Here is a 20,528-nt window from a genome sequence, read left to right on the forward strand (position 1 = left end):
AGGCAACAGAGCGAGATTCTGTCTCAAAAAAAAAAAATTGGGGGACATTTATATGCAAATAAGTATTATGCAACAACCCTACAAAGTATACGATGGTGAGTGGGAGAATCTCAAAGATAAGTACCACATACTAAAAGACAGCATTAGATAATGCAGGAGAAAAATGTCTTACTTACCTATGCAGCATGTCTGGGGCCTGGTTTAGCAGTGTGTAATATTGTCTCACAAATTCCCGCCCGACCAGCAGGGGACTAGGCTTCTCCATCACCATTGCTTTGGTCAATTCAACCTGGGGGGAAAGAGTCAAATATGTCCAAACCTGAAGGATCAAACACAGAGGAAAAGACCGAATCATTTAGCTGAAACCAACTCAGAGACAAGATCACTTCAGCAAGTCGTTTAAAACACGAACAAACATCATAAAAACAAACAGACCCATAGACCAGTTGAGATTTTATACAAAGGTATTGCAATCATATAAATACAAAAGGGGGAAACCATTATGAAAAATTCATCATTATCTTTAATATTCAATATACAAGAACCTCAAAGGTATGTATTTCCAATCTACATCCCACTATAATTTTCTTGTTTTGTTTTTGAGACAGAGTCTCACTCTGTTTGCCCAGGCTAGAGTGCAGTGGCTTGATCTCAGCTCACCACAACCTCCACATCCCAGGTTCAAGTGATTCTCCTGCCTCAGCCTCCCGAGTAGCTGGGACTACGGGTGCACGCCACCATGCCCAGCTAATTTTTGTATTTTCAGTAGAGACGGGGTTTCACTATGTTAGCCAGGCTGGTCTCAAACTCCTGACCGCATGATCTGCCTGCCTCAGCCTCCCAAAGTGCTGGGATTACAGATGTGAGCCACAGCACCCGGCAATTTTCTTAAGTTATTAAACCCAAATAACAGTGTTCCAGTTATAAAGTTATAAGCACATTCTTACTTGAGGCAATATTAGACTCAAAGGCAATAATCTTAAACAACACTCCTTTGACATCCAGAGACAAACGATCACATTTTCTGGCCCATCTAAATCACATAAACTTTTAGAACAGCATCTTTTAAAAAGAAACTACAAAACTAAAAATTCTAAATACGCTTACTACTTCATTCTATAATAAAAAAAATTTTCAAAATAAAATGGGGAAGTTAGCAAACAAGATGTTTACACTCAAAATAATTCCTACTATATCAAAATTGTGATAATTTAAAGTTAACACCTTTGAGTGCCAAGAAAGGCACCTGCCCCATAAGAAGTCCAATTATTGTCAGCTCTTACCAAAAAACACTTTTTGAATTAAAACCCTGAAATGAGATCATCCCAGCTTTTCATTCATGGGAGAAGAGATAAAATTATCCCAAACTCAAACATAAAGGCAAACAAAGATAATGTACAGATTTAATTACCACAGAAAAATTTTAGCTGCTTTTTTTAAAACAAGGTAGACAAAATAGACTGATTCACTTCTAAACGAGCAATTTGTGAAGATACATTTACTCTCATCTAGTTCATCTTTGCATTATTCTTGTGTATCTATTCCAATTAGTATTTATTTCACCAATGTCTGTTATTGTCCCCAAAACTACAGCCACTAATATCAATATGAAGAAGGTTCCCAGTCATACTAGGAGTATTTCGCCTTCAGGCATGTGTATTGAGGGTATCAGTAAGAAGAATCTGGATCCTAAGTCTCAGACTAATGTACTTTAAAAGTTGGCTGGCCACAGTGGCTCACGCCTGTAATCCCAGCACCTTGGGAGGCTGAGGCAGGCGGATCACTTTGTCATTAGCTTAACATTTTAACAGTTTACATCATTCTGCAAACTAGGGCCTCAATTAGCATTTAATTTTCCTAACAGATTCTACTTTGAGTTGAGACTGTCAACTTCAGAAACATGCAACAGCTGTTAGTCAAACCAAATTTTCAATACTCTGGTACTGAAGTTTCAACATTAGATTTGCCTCAAATACCCTTAGTTTCCCATTTACACTGTAAACAGTTCCATTTGAGTGGCAGCTGGCTCCTAAAGTCACTCCTTTAATGAAAATAAATATATTATCTATTGATAATAAATATCCACCAAAGAGCTCAAGGGAAACAGTAGCAGAATTTTTTTTAATTCCACATGACTAAATATGTATTTCCTTTTAGTAAAAAAATTAAACTATATTGCTTCACTGCTTTAAAAAAATCTAAGTCCTAAATTAAAATAGTCAAAGGTTTCACAAACTCTACATTAGTCATGGTCAGATAAAACATACTGAATAAAGAATACAAACTTTTTCCCAAATATTAAGTTTTTTAAGAGCAGAGACCATTTCTTACCCAACTTTTTGGCCCCAAAACTTAATGTCTGACACATAATAGACACAATTTTTTTATTCAACTTTCTCATACAAAGAGAACAGGTTAGAATTTTATACTAGCAGAGTTGATTTCTAACCATCTAACTAACAAAACTGACTTATCAGATTTTCCAGCATTTAGATAACATAACACTGTTTCTTTAATTATTAAAAAATGTTGTTTGAGATTAGTCTGGGCAACAACAAAGCAAGACCCTATCTCTGAAAAAATGAAGAAAAAAATAATAGTTAAGTGTAGTGGCACATTACTGTAAGTCTCAACTACTCAGGTGGCTGGGGCAGGAGGAATGCTAGGGCCCAGAAGTTTGAGGCTGCAATGAGCTATCATCACGCCACTGCAATTCGGCCTGGGTGCCAGAGCAAGACCCCATCTCAAAAAAATAAAGTATAAAAATAAACATAAATATAAGAACACTGGCCAGACACGGTGGCTCACGCCTATAATTCCAGCACTTTCAGAGGCCAAAGTGAGAGGATCACAGAATCAAGAGATCGAGACCATCCTGGCCAACATGGTGAAGCACCATTTCTACTAAAAATACAAAAATTAGTCGGCCATGGTGGCATGCACCTATAATTCCAGCTATTCAGGTGGCTGAGGCAGGAAAACTGCTTGAACCCAGGAGGCGGAGGCTGCAGTGAGCCGAGATCGCACTACTGCCTACGGCACTCCAGCCTGGGCGACAGAGCGTGATTCCGTATCAAAAAAAAAAGAATGTTTAGGTAAGTTCTTCACTGATCAAAGACCACACACTGAAAGTTTAGTGAATAATTTTGTTATTCTCAGTTAAAAAAAATCTGGGCTGGACTTAGTGGCTCACGCCTATAATCCGAGCACTATGGGAGGCCAACATGGACAGATCACTTGAAGCCAGGAGTTCGAGATAAGCCTGGCCAACATAGTGAAACCCTGTCTCTCCTAAAAATACAAAAATTAACCAGGCATGGTGGCAAACTCAGGAGGCTGAAGCACAAGAATCACTTGAACCTGTGAGGCAGAGGTTGCAGTGAGCCAAGATCACACCACTGCACTCCAGCCTGGGTGACAGAGCAAGACTCTGCCTTTAAAAAAAAAAAAAAAAAAAATCTGTTTCTTTGATCATTCGCAGCAAAAAAAAAAAAAAAAAAAGAAGGAAAATGTAAATTTTGGCAATTTGAATCTATATAGTGTAATAAATCCTAAAAAATTGTAAACCATCTCTCTGAAATCTTCATCTTTTCTGGCCCAAAAATAAAACACAAGCTATGAGAAATGTGAACATAATATCTCTTGAGAAAGAATTCTCACTCTTGTTCATCAACTCTCAATTCTATCAAATCTAAAAATAATTAAGCAAATTTAAACAGATAAGTCACAGAAAGGCCAGACGAGGTGGCTCACGCCTGTAACACCAGCACTTTGGGAGACCAATGCAGGCAGATCACAAGGTCAGGAGTTCGAGACCAGCCTGACCAACATGGCGAAACACTGCCTCTACTAAAAATACAAAAAATTAGCCAAACATGGTGGCATGCGTCCGTAATCTCAGCTACTTGGGAGGCTGAGGCAGGAGAATCACTTGAACCCAGCAGACAGAGGCTGCAGTGAGCCGAGATCACACCACTACACTCCAGCCTGGGCAACAGAACGAGACTCCATTAAAAAAAAAAAAAAAGGCCGGGCGCGGTGGCTCAAGCCTGTAATCCCAGCACTTTGGGAGGCCGAGACGGGCGGATCACCAGGTCAGGAGATCGAGACCATCCTGGCTAACACGGTGAAACCCCGTCTCTACTAAAAATACAAAAACTAGCCGGGCGAAGTGGCGGGCGCCTGTAGTCCCAGCTACTCGGGAGGCTGAGGCAGGAGAATGGCGTAAACTCGGGAGGCGGAGCTTGCAGTGAGCTGAGATCTGGCCACTGCACTCCAGTCCGGGCGACAGAGCGAGACTCCGCCTCAAAAAAAAAAAAAAAAAAAAAAAAAAAAAAAAAAGATTAGTCACAGAAAAGAAAGTTATGCCAGTGACTAATCCGCTGTTACAGACATTTTATGAAATCTGTGAATTACCTCTGGGGAGAATAATTTTTAAATAAAAATGTATGCATTATCAACGAAAGCACAAGCTAGTATCAGAGGGGGAAAAAAGAAAATATACGCTAAAAATTTCCAAGATTCTCCCTCATTTATAAATACTCTAAGCATACTAAGTCCTTTTCTACAGAGGTTTTGAAAATTTCTACAACTATGGACTTTGGCTGTTCCTAATATAACAGCATACACCAATGCATGTTGAAATATAAATAATATTCTTAAGAATGATATACACTGATACCATTAACATCTACAAAGATCATGACCTTGAGTTTACCAGTTCTAACTGAACCATCCAAATTTAAGACAAAGTTTGAGAGTTATCAAAGGCCACCTTTAACATGAGTAAAATATGACAAAAGAACTTTGAAACTGAGTGTTATTTTTAAATAGTGAATAAACATTTCAAAGACAACAAAAGGAAACCCCCAAAATTTATTTAACCAATTCTCACTAGGGAAAATTCTCCAACACCATTCACTTGCTGTGACCTTGAGCTAGTAACTTAGTCTCTCTGCACCTCAATTCTAACGTCTGTAAAATTATAATCAGAATTATAGCAATTAAGTGCCTGACAGTAAGCAGGAAATGTTAGCTATTATTACTATCAGTATTAAAATTATTAACTATAATGAAGAAAAACCATTTCTATATCCCACTCTCTTGTGTCACCTTATTCTCCTAGAGATTAAAATGGAAGAGTATTTCCTAAAGGAGTTAAAAAAAAAAAAAAATCCCAAGCATCTAACATAAAACTTTATCTACCTTTTGGGTGAACTACAGCTGATCCTTCAACAAGGTGAGAATTAGGGGCATGGATAGCCCAGAACTGAAAATCTCCTCAAAATTTTAACTACTAATGGCACGTTGGTGACCAGAAGCCTTACCAATAACATAACGAGTCATTTAACTATTTGTAGGTTACATTATATACTGTATTCTTATAATGAAGCTAAAGAAAATAAGAAAATCATATGCAAAATACATTTACAGTACTGTATATGTTTATGTTGTCTGTTTAAAAGACAAATCACCTCTCTGAAATGGCAGGTAACCACAGCTGCAGATCTCAACCCTATGGTACAGATCAAGCAATTTAATATTTCCCTGTAATGTCATAATTTTTCTGTTTCTTGGGAGTGCTTTCAGAATCATTAGTGATACTTCGTATGGGTCCCGTGGTGTTATTCAAGGCTTTCAGTATTGTATTAGACATGATGAGAAATACTCAACGAAAAGAAATCACTTTTTACTGCATCCAAATTTACCAGAGAGAAGAACTGCTCGCATAAAGATGATTAGCATCACACAGTGCTGTAAGCAGATTGCAATATTTACAGGAGGTGGCTGGGGAAAAAAATTATAGTACAGTATATAATTTTATGCAGTTATAACTTAATACTGTATCTTTACATTTGTTGACATTTCTCTTGACTGCAAATGGTGCCCTGAATGGTCTCCAAGTGTTTGTGTGGGTTCATTTTGATACATTTTAACTCTGTAATAGATCTGTAATAGACTTGTGTATATTTTATGGTAGTAAATAACAGCATCCACATATATTTTATGCATTCATGACAAACCTTTTTCTCAATTTTTTTTATTATTTCTAGGCTATTCAGTTTGTGAGCTTTTTCAAATTGTTACAAATCTCCAAAAAACAATTTCCAAAATATTCATTGAAAAAAATCTGCTTAAGTGGACCTGAGCAGTTCATACCCATGTTTGTTCATGGTTCAACTGTACTACATGAACTTTCAAATTTTCCACTTGATTCCAAGTTTCCAGATTGCATAGTAACTTTAAAGAAACTCCCCATCAATAATTGTGCTGAAGTTCACATAAACACGTTAAGGGTCTAAAGAACTATGAGCATTATTATCAGTCAGGCGTGGTGGCTCACACCTGTAATCCCATCACTTTGGGAAGCAGAGGCAGGCGATCACGAGGCCAGGAGATAAGAGACCATCCTGGCTAACGCAGTGAAACCCCGTCTCTACTAAAAATACAAAAAAACTGGCTGGGCATGGTGGCGAGCACCTGTAGTACTAGCTACTCAGGAGGCTGAGGCAGGAGAATGGCATGAACCTGGGAGGCGGAGCTTGCAGTGAGCCAAGACCGCGCCACTGCACTCCAGCCTGGGCGACAAAGAGCTGGGCGGGCGGGGGGAGAGGGGGACTATGAGTATTATCTTCCAATTTTTAACAGACAAATGGGCAGGGAAACATGAAGGCACACGATACTCCACCTGCATTTTTAATGGCAAAGCTCACTCTATAAAGTAGCCAAATGCCTTCATAGCCCATTTTTAGTGCCAGTTTTATAATAAGAAAATATATAATAAAAGATTAGTATGTATATAAAATGTATATAAAACTGCATACAAATCACTAAAAGAATAACCCAAGAGAAAAACAGGTAAATGAAATGGAGTTGCCAATTCTCAGGAAAGTACTAAATGGACAGCAAACAAAACAGAGTAAGTAACCAGGAAAATGCTATTAATAAATTCTCTCACTTCTCACAGGAGATACCTTACAAGACATGCACCAAACTATTAAAATCTCAGTCAACACCAAACATTGGCAACTAAGTAAAAGAGCCTGCAGGACTGCTGATGATGAAGTCTCAAATGGTATAACCACAGTGGAGAACAATTTTGCCGTTATTTAATAAAATCAAAAACACTCTGATGAAAATCTTGCAGTTCTCTTCTAGGTACATATACAAAAGAAACTCACCCAAGACAAAACAAAGTCACACAAGACAAAAACAAGTATCTTTCACCTTATTTCTAAAATACAACATTGGTAACAATCTACATGTCCATCAAATAAGGAATGGATATTAAGTTGTGGTTTATTGGCATTAGGGAAACCTCTATATCTAAGACAACCATATGAGGGCACTTTTAAGATTGAAAACAACTCCTCTTAGCCGGGCGCGGTGGCTCAAGCCTGTAATCCCAGCACTTTGGGAGGCCGAGACGGGCGGATCACGAGGTCAGGAGATCAAGACCATCCTGGCTAACACGGTGAAACCCCGTCTCTACCAAAAAATACAAAAAAATTAGCCGGGCATGGTGGCGGGTGCCTGTTGTCCCAGCTACTCGGGAGGCTGAGGCAGGAGAATGGCGTGAACCCGGGAGGCGGAGCTTGCAGTGAGCCGAGATCCGGCCACTGCACTCCAGCCTGGGCGACAGAGCAAGACTCCGTCTCAAAAAAAAAAAAAAAAGAAAACAACTCCTCTTAATTGTGTCAGGTTAACTGAAGTGAATCAGGAGTGTCCCTGGCAAACTAAGACATATGTCACCCTATTTATGCCTGCCAGAAAGTGAGCACAGAACTCAAAAACATTATTAAAAAGAAAAATCAGTTCCCAAATATGTACTGTGTGATAACATTACGTATATTTAAAAGTGTTTTTAGTATACACAAATACCAGGTATCGTATACAGATACACAGGCTGGACATAAAGAGACAAATGGATCCATGAAACAGAATGGAGTTCACTAACATATCCACACGGACAACTGTATTTCAAAAATTGCAAAGACAATTCACTGGAAAAAGTATACTCTTTTCAACAACTGGTATTGAAACAATTAGATATCAAATGGAAAAAACAAAAACAAAAACCAGAACCTCAATTCATGCCTCACACCACATACAAAATTTAACTCAAAATGATTCAGTGTAATAAAAGTGTAAAACCCAAAACTAAACTTCTAGGGAAAACTTGCATGACACTAAGCAAAGATTTTAGACACACTAAAAGCAAATGAAGAAAGCAAATTGATCATGTAGACTGACTCAAAATTAAAACCATTTGCTCTGCAAAGACCCCATTAAAAGAATGAAATGGCAAGCAGGCAAGCCACAAATTAGGAATAAATATTTGCAAAGCATTTACCTGATTTATTTATTTATTTATTTATTTGAGAGGGAATCTTCCACTGTCACCTGGGCTGGAGTGCAGTGGTGCTCACTGCAACCTCCACTCCCAGATTCAAGCAATTCTCATGCCTCAGCTTCTCAAGCAGCTGGGATTACAGGCACCCACTACCACGCCCAACTAATTTTTGTATTTTTAGTAGAGATGAGGGTTCACCATGTTGCTCAGGCTGGTCTCGAACCCCTGGCCTCAAGAGATCCACCTGCCTCGGCCTCCCAAAGTGCTGGGATTACAGGTGTGAACCACCGCACCCAACCCCTATCTCTAATTTTTAAAAAACTCCTATCCAGAATATATAAAGTACTCTCATGACTGTAATCCCAGCACTTTGGGAGGCTAAGGCAGGCAGATCACCTGAAGTCAGCAGTTCGAGACTAGCCTGGCCAACATGGTGAAACCCCATCTCTACTAAAAATACAAAACTTAGCCAGGAGTGGTGGTGGGATGTCTGTAATCCCAGCTAACTCAGGAGGCTGAGACAGAAGAATCACCTGAACCCAGGAGGCAGAGGATGCAGTGGGCAGAGATGGCACCATTGCACTCCAGCCCAAGCAACAAGAGCGAAAGTCTGTCTCAAAAAAAATTAGTTAATAATTAAGTAACCAGTCCCATAAAATATGAGCAAAAGACTTAAAGATATTTCACCAAAGAAATTATATGAATGCCAAATGAAAAATGCTGATCACTAGCAATTACAGAAATGCAAATTAAAACCTGTGAGGTACCACTAAACACCTGTCACAATGACTAAAATTAAAAAGACTGACTATACGCCAACATACTGGCAGAACCGGAACCCTCCAAACATTGCTGGCGGCAATGTAAAATGGTACAACCACTTTAGAAAACAGGGAGTTTCTTTAAAAGTTGGGCATACATCTACTACATGATCTAAACATTCCCCTATCAAGCATTTACCCAAGAGAAATAAAGGCATATACCCATACAAAGACTTGTACACAAAGTTCAGAAGCTTTATTCGTAATAGTCAAAAAGCTGGAAATACAGCTTTTGTGTTTCAATGCCCACCAACAAGTAAACCAAAAAATTGTGATATACCTACACAACAGACTAGCACTGAGCAATTAAAAAAAGAACATAATGTATTTACACAAAAATTCTAAAAAATGCAAAGTAATCTACAGTGAGAGAAAGATCAAGGATTTCCTGCAAGGAGAAAGAAGGGTGGGAGCAACAAGCAAGAAAGAGGGAAAAGGAACATGAGAAAACTTCTGGGGGTAATGGATAGGTTCACAATCTTGATTGTGGTGACGGTTTCATGGGTATACGTTTTTTTAAGAGTCTGCTATGTCACCCAGGCTGGAGTGCAGCGGCAAGACCATAGGTCACTGCAGCCTCAAACATCTGGGCTCAAGTAATCCTCTCTGCCTCCTCAGTCTTTTGAGAGGCTGGGATTACAAAAGATGTCTGAAATTATCAGGCAGTACATTTTAAAAACATGCAGTTTATGTCAATTGTACTTCAATAAAGCTATTTTTAAAAATTACCCCGTCAATAAAACAGCCTGGAAAGATGTGAAAAAGATCCCTGGAAGGAAGGGAATGGAAACCCATATAGAAAAAAAAGGAGTCGGCCGGGCGCGGTGGCTCACGCCTGTAATCCCAGCACTTTGGGAGGCCGAGGCGGGCGGATCACAAGGTCAGGAGATCCAGACTACTAAAAATACAAAAAAATTAGCCGGGTGCGGTTGCAGGCGCCTGTAGTCCCAGCTACTCAGGAGGCTGAGGCAGGAGAATGGCTGGAACCCGGGAGGCGGAGCTTGCAGTGAGCCGAGATCGCGCCACTGCCCTCCAGCCAGGGGGACAGACCCTCCAGCCAGGGGGACAGGGCGAGACTCTGTCTCAAAAAAAAAAAAAAAAAAAAAAGAAAAAAGGAAAAAAAAGGAGTCTTAAAGGGCAACACAAAATGTCAAATGTTAATTCTGAGTACAGTAGTATTTAAGTAGTCTTTTTACTTTAATGAAGTTGTCAAAAACATCAAGGAAAACAGCAAGTGTTTGTGTGTACCAACTTGAGCATATATTAAATTTTTCTAAATTTTGTTTCAGGATTATGCTATGTATTCAAAAATTTGATATTTGGTTCTCTAAATCGTAGGAATTTAGAAACAAAATATTTTCCCAGAACCAGAGTAATCTGAATACAGAAGCCAATGTCTGTGCTTAGAGTGAGAGAAGTATCAACATCACTGGGCCTACTGTCAATCTATTTTTCCAAACTCTTCGCATTTACCACCTGTCACCGTCCTTCAAAATTCTTCCTGACAGCTCCCTGAAGAAATGGTTAATTCTGGACCTGAGATATGCAAAATACAAGATAAGCCTGAAATACCTGGTAATCAATGAAAAAAAAAACATGCTTTCAAAAAACAGAAAAGACAAGGAAGTGTCAAAAGGACAAAAGAGCCAAAAAAAAAAGCTGGAACAACATGAACAACAAAATAATCTGTGGCCCACACAGTGGCTCACACCTGTAATCCCAGCACTTTAGAGGCCAAGACAAGAGGATTGCTTGAGCCCAGAAGTTCGAAACCAGCCTGGACGATATTTTATAAAAATATAAAATAAATAATCAAAAATAAGTAAATATCAGCAAGGATAATTGTGGATTACAACCCAAAGAATAAAATTAAATCGATGGTCTATAGTGATATAAATGAAAAAATGAAAAAATATGAAGAATACACAAATCTTCCTTACAGGAAATTTATACTGTAGAAGGAATGAGGGAAATAAAAAAAAAAATCACTATTAGAACTCAACAGTAATAACAGCAGTAATAATAATGGATCTTGTCTAAGATCCATTAAAATGGTAAAATTAATGAGGGGAACTTTATTTGCATGGCTTCGAAGCATCTCCCCCAAAATACTAACAGTAGCTTCAATATATGTCCACAAATTCACATTCTCCTCCCTCTAGAAAGTAGAGCCTAATTCCCCTCTCTCCTTGAGTGTGAGCTGGACTTGGTGACTAGCATCTAAGGAATAGTATGTAAAGGGGAAAAAATACTAACCTGACAGATTAACCAAATCATCAGGTTAAATTCATTCAACCAGTTATATATTATGGACACCCAATATGATGTGATAAGGGTAATTTCTGTGGTATTCTTCCCCCAAAAATCCGTAACTTCAGTCTAATCATAACATCAAATCCAAATGAGATCAAGTGTCATGGTCACGAAAGACAAGAGGCAAGACAAACTGACACAGATCAGGAGACTACATACAATGTGGCATCTTGAACTGGATCCTAGAACAGAAAAAGGACATTACTAGAAAAACTAAGGACACCCAAATAAAGTCTTTCATTAACAGTATTTTATTGATGTCGATTTCTCAGTTCTGCTAAATGCACCTTGATTATGTAAGATGTTAACACTGGATAATGGGTATGTAAGACCTCTCTATTACAACTCTTCCAGAAATCTTATTTTATCTCAAAAATACCATTTTCCTGAAAGAAAAAAAACTTCAGGAATCAGAATACTTAACAACTATCTTTTATCTTAGTGTATCCCTTCCCCACTCTGAAGTTAAAACCTACTCAGGTTCATAAAGAAAAATCTTCATTCTTTCTCACCAAGTGAAAATATATGTTACAGTTAATACTAACGCACATCAGCAAAATTCTTTTTTTTTTTTTTTTTTTTTTTTTTTGAGACGGAGTCTCGCTCTGTCGCCCGGGCTGGAGTGCAGTGGCCGGATCTCAGCTCACTGCAAGCTCCGCCTCCCGGGTTTACGCCATTCTCCTGCCTCAGCCTCCCGAGTAGCTGGGACTACAGGCGCCCGCCACCTCACCCGGCTAGTTTTTTGTATTTTTTAGTAGAGACGGGGTTTCACCATGTTAGCCAGGATGGTCTCGATCTTCTGACCTCGTGATCCGCACATCAGCAAAATTCTTAAACCGATGATCAAGACAGGTAGATACACTCCAGGGAAATCTAGGCAACCTCAGAGTGCAGAAACAAGGGTGTACTTAAGGCACAGCCTACAGCTTTGCATAAACAGCATATGGGAGAAGCCTGAAAGAGCAGGTAGGTGTCACATCCATACATTCCAGATTCAAAATCCCTCTAAGTTTTTTTAATTAAGGAAATAAGTTGGCTATAGTACCCTATTAGGTACCACATGCTTTTCAAAACAGTTTTGACAATTCAGTTTCAGAGCGCCAATTCACTTCTTAGTATAAGTATGGTAATACCAAAGATGTGTGAAAGCACTTTCAAAATACGCAAAGGGTTACACAAATACATAATGATGCTTTATATAGCCAACGAAGTTAATGGCCACCGAAGATTACATCCCGACAAAGTAGATGTGTATACCATCCAGGAAGCCAAATTTATCTCAATCATCTTTAATCTTTACTTTTTATTAAATACCTAAGATACAACGCACATACCAAAAACGTATTACATGACAGACTGGCCATCTGACAGAAGAGGGACTCTATCACAAAGTCGCCTGAAGACCTTATTTACTAAGCTACAGGCTGTGAGGGCAATTTTTTTGAAATTGCTTTCCACCTTGTAAGATAAAATATTAAGACACTATTCATGTGTTAATACACTATTCATGTGGATGAATTATTCCTACTCTTAACCCTATCACCTGGTTTGCAATTTGGCCTTCCCAACTAAAGACAGACAGGATGTCCAAGAATACTTTAAAAAAAAGTAAATAGCTGATTTCTGAGATGTAAAATTATAAACCTAGTTTGCCACCACATTGTGATCACCAACTACATGTAAGATAACAGTTGCTGAATCTAAATTTAACTCCAGGGCTTGGAAGGGCAGTACTGCACTACCAAAGATTTTTCCCACTTGCTGTTGACAAATTATTGGGGGGATGGACGAGGCTTCCTTTTTTTTTTTTTTTTTTTTTTTTGACCTACCTACTTCCACAATTATTCAATCTTCTTCCCAAAGTCAGTAATAGTTTTGTCCAAGGACGCCAAAGCACAATATAATTAAACAAACAACATACAATGCCTATTTGAATTCTGAAACTTAAAAAAAAATCAATTTGCAAACTGTTAAAAGACCAAGTGGGCACTTTTATCAGACTGACAAAAATAAAAAATTATAAAATTGGCTTTAGTCACAAATGTAAGCTTTATGTTAAATTTTATCTTTTAACACTAACCCCATCAGTCCTAAGGAGAATATAAAATTCACAAACTTTTACAAAAACTTAAAACTGCCTTCTGCCGTTCACTTTCTATGCAAAATACTACAACGAGTGGGAAAAAAAAGAAAAACCATAAGTTACAAAAGAAAAACTGCTCTAAGTAGGTCACAAACCAACATTCCCAAAATCTCCTAATGTTCCCTGGTGGATTGTCAGCTGAGAACAGCAAACTGAGTTAAACAAAGAACTGTCTACTTTTCTACCTGTAAGAGATACAAAAGCTTAGACTTTTCTACCGGTAAGCAGCTCCAACAAAACTGACGTATGACTTGGTAGGGATGTAGGGCGGCCTTGCCAAGCCTTACATTACCACAATTTGCTTCAACTCACTTGTTCCTGATAAAGGAATGCACAAGTGATCAGCTGGAGCACCAGTTTGTGAAATAATCACGTAATTTGCATATTCCTGCCCAAGTGAACCATTTGCCTGAGACCAGGAACTGTATTTTTTTTTTAATATTTTAAGTAGAAACTAACAAAATTTTCCCTCAATAATGCGTAAGGTAATTTCATTCTATTTTGCCTCAAGCAGTAATAAAATTAGCTGGACTCAAGCTTTAACAGTTTAAATGCAGATCATTCTAGTGTTTTTCCATTTGACAACTTAAATTGCTCGTCTTTAAGTCTTAAGTTAAAATGCTAATTCAATAGTTAACCAGTCTGTAAGGGCAGGTAACCGGAATTGCTACACCAGGAAAGTTCCAAGTAAATGTTACTTGGAACATTGTTATATTACAACGCATAACAGCTTCTCTAGACAGAGTTTCTAGAACATGTTTATAGAAATGTTTATGTTTATAGAAGCGTTTTTATAACATAGGAAGATTTATTTCACTAAGCCAAGGAGTATGCTGGCTTTTAAATAATCTAAAATATGGTAACTCTACTAGAAAAATATAATCTCAAGTGTCTGAAGAAAAGCATCCTGTTTCTGCATATACACAGGAACCCAGGAGTAAATGCTAAATAAACGGAGTGTGTACACAAACTTTCATCCACTGATCTAGACTGTTACAGTTGTTTTTTCGAAGACATCTCCAACACCAGTAATTCATCCAGGGTGACACGCGCCACAGAGATCAAATGTATATATCGTAACTGGGCGCCATCCTTTCCATTACAATTCCGTATTTTAACCCACAGATGCTAGTGAGATCTGAAACTCGTTGCTTTGCACCTCACTTCCTTCAACTATAAAGTTAATCTTCTCAAGGTCTTTCTCCAAAAGCCTCCTCTAATTAAAAAAAAAAAAAATTGAGAAAAAAAAATTCAACGTCTAAAACCTGAGCCTAACTTCCCGCTGGCGGGAATTTCCCGTCAGCAATCTGAGTTTCAAACCCGATGAGGAACACAGTCCATGTTCATTTGCACTTACTCATCGTTTTCCCTACTTTTTTCCAGAAGTTACTGTGGCAGCACATCTACCCACGGCCTGTACGAATACACGTAGAAAAGAAGCCCAAACCCTTTTCCTTTGTCACATTCCCACTACCAACCCTTGTCTCCCTGGAAGCCCAGAACTAGCCCAAGTACAAATGCTCCTGCAGCCTGCTCGGCAGGTGGCCTTTTGAGGCTGATGCTGCCCCGAGGGACAAGTGCTCGGGGGGCAAAGAATAAAACAGGCTTGGGAAGCGGGGAACTCGGAGTCAAAGGGCCCGGCGTCAGCAAATCCCCGCCCTTCCCGTGCGTGCCTGTGACCCCGCTCTCCAGACCCTTGCCTTGGGCCGCTACGGAAGGAGGACAGCCGTACCCACCTCGCCGGTTCACTGCGACAATCAAACGAAAGGCAGAAAAGCGGCTCCGCACAGTGCCGGGCACACACCCAGAGCGTGGAAAGAACATTGGCTGTTACTATCACTCCGTGCACTCGCTGCTCCCTTTCCTCCCTGCAAAACTGAAGGCACTTCTGCGCCGCGCGGACCACAAGACTCCTGACTTTAGTGCTGCACCCACCCTTAAACGAAAGCCTCCTTCTGGTCCGAACCCACTGGATCTCTTGGCCAGGGGACGAAAAAATTCCGCAGGCGCGTGGCGGAGAGGGTGGCGGGCGGGAAACGCTGGGCGCAGAGCCCCTAGCCCCCGAGACCGCCCTGGGGCCCGGGCGGCGGCCGAGGCTCACTCCCGCCCCGCGTGGCCGTTGGATGCAGCACGCGCACGCGGCGGACACGGCCACGCGCCCCAGTCGGGAGGGGAGGGGGAGCGGGGAGCCGCCGCGCTCCCGTCCGTCCGCCGCGCGCGCCTGCGGCCGTTGGGGTGGGGGTGGGGGTGGGGGTGGGGGACGCGCCTGGCGCGGCCGCGGCGAGCGCCACTCAGACTTCTCCCTCTCACAACTGCCGCGGCTCGGCTTAGTCCTCTGGCTGCCCTGCCCCGCCCCGCCCACACCCCTGCGTACCTACCTGGTTGAGCTGGAGAGGAACTAGCTCTGCGCCGCAGCACCAAGGAGAGCAGGAACCCCTCACGCAACTGCGTCCGCACACACGCGTGCTCCGCCGCCGGTCTATATAGCTGCCACTCACACTAACTTGTTGTGGCCAGGTCGGGCGACAGGATGACCAATCCCGACGGCGTCCTCTGGGCTCTTCGAACAGCAATTGGGCACTTACTCGGGATGAAGGCGTGGCTCTTGATTGGCTTTGACTCATACCTATGAGACTGTGAGGATCTCGTTTCCCTAGTAACAGATCGGCACTAAGAGAGACCAATAACCGAAAAGTACAATAGAAAGGCGGGTGAGCAGTTCTTTGACTGATACCCAGAGTAGCCAATAAATATGCGGGGCTGCTCTTATTCGTTAACACGTCTTCTCCTGGGCGGAGATCCGTTTTCCATGCAGGAGCGGTTGCGCCACAAGGTGGGGCCCCGTGTACTTTGGGGAAGTAAACCCCTAGCAACTAGGAGGCGGGCGCTGGAGAGGCCAAGACAGCCTGTGGCCAATCGCGATGCCGGAAGGAGCTGATAGACACGGAGGTTGCGCTGCTCGGAAGAGACCGAGCCCCAGGGCGACCGTGCCCTCTGGGCGGTTGTGAGGCTATGCAGGCTGCGGCTTCTGCCCTCTTTCCTTACTTTCCCTGACTTGCTGGGTCCTGGCTCTGAGGTGTGTACACCGCCTTTTCTGCACAGTTTGGTACCTGTGGGGAACCAAGTGGCAAAGTTTCCCGGGTTGTTTTCTTTTTATTACAACTTTTTTCTTACATACGACGGCCAAGGGCCTTGCTGCTCTCACCATTACTCAGCACTGCTGTGGGGCAGAGGAAGGAAAGTCGCTCCTGCGCCGCCTGCGGGCTCCTGCCGTAAGGTCGCCAGTGGAAGCGCCTGGGAGCGCGCCCTTCCGCCAGGCGCTTCCGGGCGGGTGCTGCGAGGCCGCCGCGGGCGTGTGGTGAGACTCCCTTTGTGGCGGCTGAGGCACGGTGGTCCGCGCGTGCTCCAGTGTAGTTTGGGCCGTCGCACCACGTCCGGAGCCGCGCCACTATTGTTCAGCCTCCAGTTGCCGCGGATGAGGGCTTATTCTCGTCGCTACGCCTTTAAAGGGCAACTCATCCCCTCCTCCTGGCGTCTCAGGCACTGGCGGGGCTGTAACTCATGGCTGGCGGGCCCTGCGTGCGTCGCCATGGGCATTTTCTATGGAAATAGCTTTGTTTCCCAGCCGTCAGGCAAAGACAGGCCCCGGTTTGTTTTCGTTCAGGCAGGTGACCAGGCGGGAGGGTCTCCCGTGGAGTTTCTGAGAATTTTGGAAATGAAGCACGTGGAGCGCCTACGTAGGGGTAGAGAGGCCAAGCTGAAAGGAGCCGGGCGCCGGCCTCAGCCTGTGGAGAGCCGGGCCCTCTCGCCTCCCTGCGCCTGGCTAGCCCGAGCCTGGAACTCGGGAAGCCCAGGAGCGAAGTGAAAGTCCCTTCTGGTCTCTCAGGGCTCCACTCCCGCAGCAGCCCGGCTCCGTCGGCGTCAGTGGAGCCCCAGGCCTGGGTCTGAGTTGAGCAAGACGCTGCCCTGGCTCGCGGTTGCCTGGGCGCTCCCAAAACCAGGGAACAGGCCCCAGGAGAGAAGCCCCTGAAGTTTCCTGGAGCAGGGAATCTCCAAGATCCTGTTAGTTCTGCAAAGGAATCTGGACATTCTGAGGGCCGTGGAGAACCCCTGCAAAGTTTTTTAAAAGGTGGACTAAGAGATTGGCATTTCACAACATGACTCTTCAAATTGAAATACTAAGAAGATTGGCGAAACTTAACATTTACAGATTAGTAATTTAACCCAGGTGACCCGCGATGAGGGACATGGCTATCCTTCATTTTTGGAGGGAATTTTAAGTGATACAGATCTTTTTGCCAAGCAATTTTTTTTTTTGAGATGGATTCTCACTCTGTAGCCCAGGCTGGAGTGCAATGATGTGGTCTCGGCTCTCTGCGACCTCCGCCTCCGGAGTTCAAGCGATTCTGCTGCCTCAGCCTCCCGAGTAGCTGGGATTAAGGGAGGAGACTACCCCTCATATCGTCTTATGCCCAATTTCTGCCTCCAAAGAAAGAAGAAGTAAAAACTAAAAGGCAGAAAGAAATCCACAGGCAGCCAGCCCGGCGCAGCACCCTGAGCCTGGTAAAGATTGACCCCTGACCTAATTGATTTTGTTATCTATAGATTACAGACATTGTATAGGAATACACTGTGAAAATCCCTATCTTGTTTTGTTCCCATCTAATTACCAGTGAATGCAGCCCCCAATCACATACCCCCTGCTTGCCTAATCAATCACGACCCTCTCACGTGCACCCCCTTAGAGTTGTGAGCCCTTAAAAGGGACAGGAATTGCTCACTCGGGGAGCTCAGCTCTTGAGACAGAAGTCTTGCTGATGCCCCTGGCCGAATAAACCCTTTCCTTCTTTAGTTCGGTGTCTGAGGAGTTTTGTCTGCCGCTCGTCCTGTTACATTTCTCGGTTCCCTGACCGGGAAGCGAGGTGAATGGTGGATGGTCAAGGCAGCTCCTTAGGCGGCTTAAGCCTGCCCCGTGGAACATCCCTGCAGGGGACTCCAACCAGCAGGAGAGCTGAGAGTGCTCCCGGGTAGGCATTTGCCCTGGTGGTATGCTTCGCCAGAGCAGTGTGTGGCAGGCCCCCGTGGAGGATCAACACAGTGGCTGAACGCCAGGAAGGAACGGGCACTTGGAGTCTGGACATCTAAAACTTGGTAAGACTAGTCTTTGAAACTTGCCCACCCCCTTTGAGTGGAAGTGTGGTCTGATCACCCATGGCGTGCTTTTATTGGCACTTTGGTTTTGATTTTGATTTTGATTTGGTTTGAATTGCTTGACAGGACCAATCTTGGGAACTTGCCCACTCCATTTGAGGGGAAGCGTGGGCTGATCACCGACGGTGTGCCTGTACCGGCACTTTGGTTTTTGTTTTTGACTTGATGCTTTGGTTTTGGTTTTGACCTGGCTTGGATTCCTGGATACTCTGATTTTGGTTTTTATTTTGGTTTGGTGTAAACTACAAAAGTGTGTGTGTGCCCTTTTTACCCTTTCTTTGTTTTGTGGTGTGTGTGTGGTGTTAGCGTGGTGTTTTGTCTAGAGGAAACATGGGTAAGGCACCAAGTAAGCCCACCCCACTAGGAACTATGTTGAAAAATTTCAAAAAAAAAAAAAAAAAAGGATTTAAGGGAGATTATAGAGTACTATGACACCAGGAAAACTTTGTGTAAGATAGACTGGCCAGCATTAGAGGTAGGTTGGCCATTAGAAGGAAGCCTGGACAGGTCCCTTGTTTCAAAGGTATAGCACAAGGTAACATGTAAGCCAGGGAACCCAGACCAGTTCTTGTACATAGACACTTGGTTACAGCTGGTTTTAGACCCCCACCCCCAACGCACAGTGGTTGAGAGAACAGCAGCATAAGCGGCTGGCAGAGGCAGGGAAAGACCAGCAGAGAGAGAGAAAGGAAAGAGGAAAAGAGGCAAAGGCAGAGAGAGGAAGAGACAGACAAAGAGGGAGTCAAGGAGAGAGAGAGAGGGAGAGAGAAAGAGGCAAAGAGAGAGAGGAAGAGACAGAGGCAAAAGGAAAGTCAGAGAAAGAAAGAAGGAGAGAAATAAGTAGTTAAGAAAAAAGAAAAAAAGTACCCTATTCCTTTAAAAGCCATCATACCAATTCTAATTTGGACAAAACAAGGTCTTATGAATAGCAAAGGATAATTAAAATCCCAAACTTACAAGGTTTTCAACAAAAGCAAAGTTTGCTAAAAGTTAACAGTGTAACATGTATTATAGTAACTTATACTCTTGTGGCCTTAGACAGTCTAGTCCACAGACATAAAAAAAGGTTCGCTTTGGAAAAGAATGGTTATCATCTTGGAAAAAAAAAGGGGGGAAAAAGGGGGGGGCGGAATTTATATAAAAGGAGTGTTTTATGGTAAATTCTTGTCCTGAAATAAATTAACTGGTTATTTAAAGAAAGAAATGTTTGTAATAAGTCAGAAAGTTAAGGCATGTCGAAAAATTGCCTGTAAAAGTCGTAAAGGAGAAAAAAGGTTATTTTAAAAAGTGTGTTTAAAAAGAATTTATGCAAAAAATGTTTTATAATTTAAAAGTAACTAGGCCTCCTGAATGTAAAACTATTGGGAAAAAAAAAACAGTTTATGTGCAAGGTGTATAAGAAAAGCAAAATATGCCTTTGGTAAAAGGATTATAAGGAGGCATAAGACTGTACATTTTTACCTGCATTAAAAAGTTTTTTAAAAATTTTTTTTGTTTTGAAGGTTTAAGCAAGTTTGAAAACGTTAATTGTAAAGAACATTCTGCGTGTAAACATTAGCTAAAGTTAAAGAAGTATCATCCAGTTTTTCTGTGAACTGGACATTAAAGTAAAAGCATAATAGGTTTTTCTTAAAGCACCAACCTGTTCTTTAGGAAAAATTATAAAAGATTAAAAAGAGTCTATAAA

General features: G+C 41.9%; 1 protein-coding gene across 4 annotated transcripts in view; it reads right to left on the reverse strand.

The window, feature by feature from the left end:
- The window catches only part of G3BP1 (G3BP stress granule assembly factor 1), a 40,775-nt gene extending 24,617 nt beyond the window's left edge, over positions 1–16,158 (reverse strand). Inside the window, exons 1-2 of one of the 4 annotated variants that reach the window (XM_010358654.2) lie at positions 16,009–16,158; positions 177–289 (exon numbers count right to left, since the gene is read on the reverse strand). In XM_010358654.2, coding sequence (XP_010356956.1) covers positions 177–271 — 95 coding nt within the window. In that variant the 5' untranslated portion in view covers positions 272–289; positions 16,009–16,158. Of the gene's footprint in view, positions 1–176; positions 320–15,366; positions 15,753–16,004 lie in introns of those variants that run through there. The other 3 variants (XM_010358652.2, XM_010358655.2, XM_030926773.1) reach the window with 3 other exon arrangements.
- Positions 16,159–20,528: the final 4,370 nt, after the last annotated feature.

The sequence above is a fragment of the Rhinopithecus roxellana genome, chromosome 3 (genome assembly GCF_007565055.1).
Source record: "Rhinopithecus roxellana isolate Shanxi Qingling chromosome 3, ASM756505v1, whole genome shotgun sequence".
NCBI lineage: Eukaryota > Metazoa > Chordata > Mammalia > Primates > Cercopithecidae > Rhinopithecus > Rhinopithecus roxellana.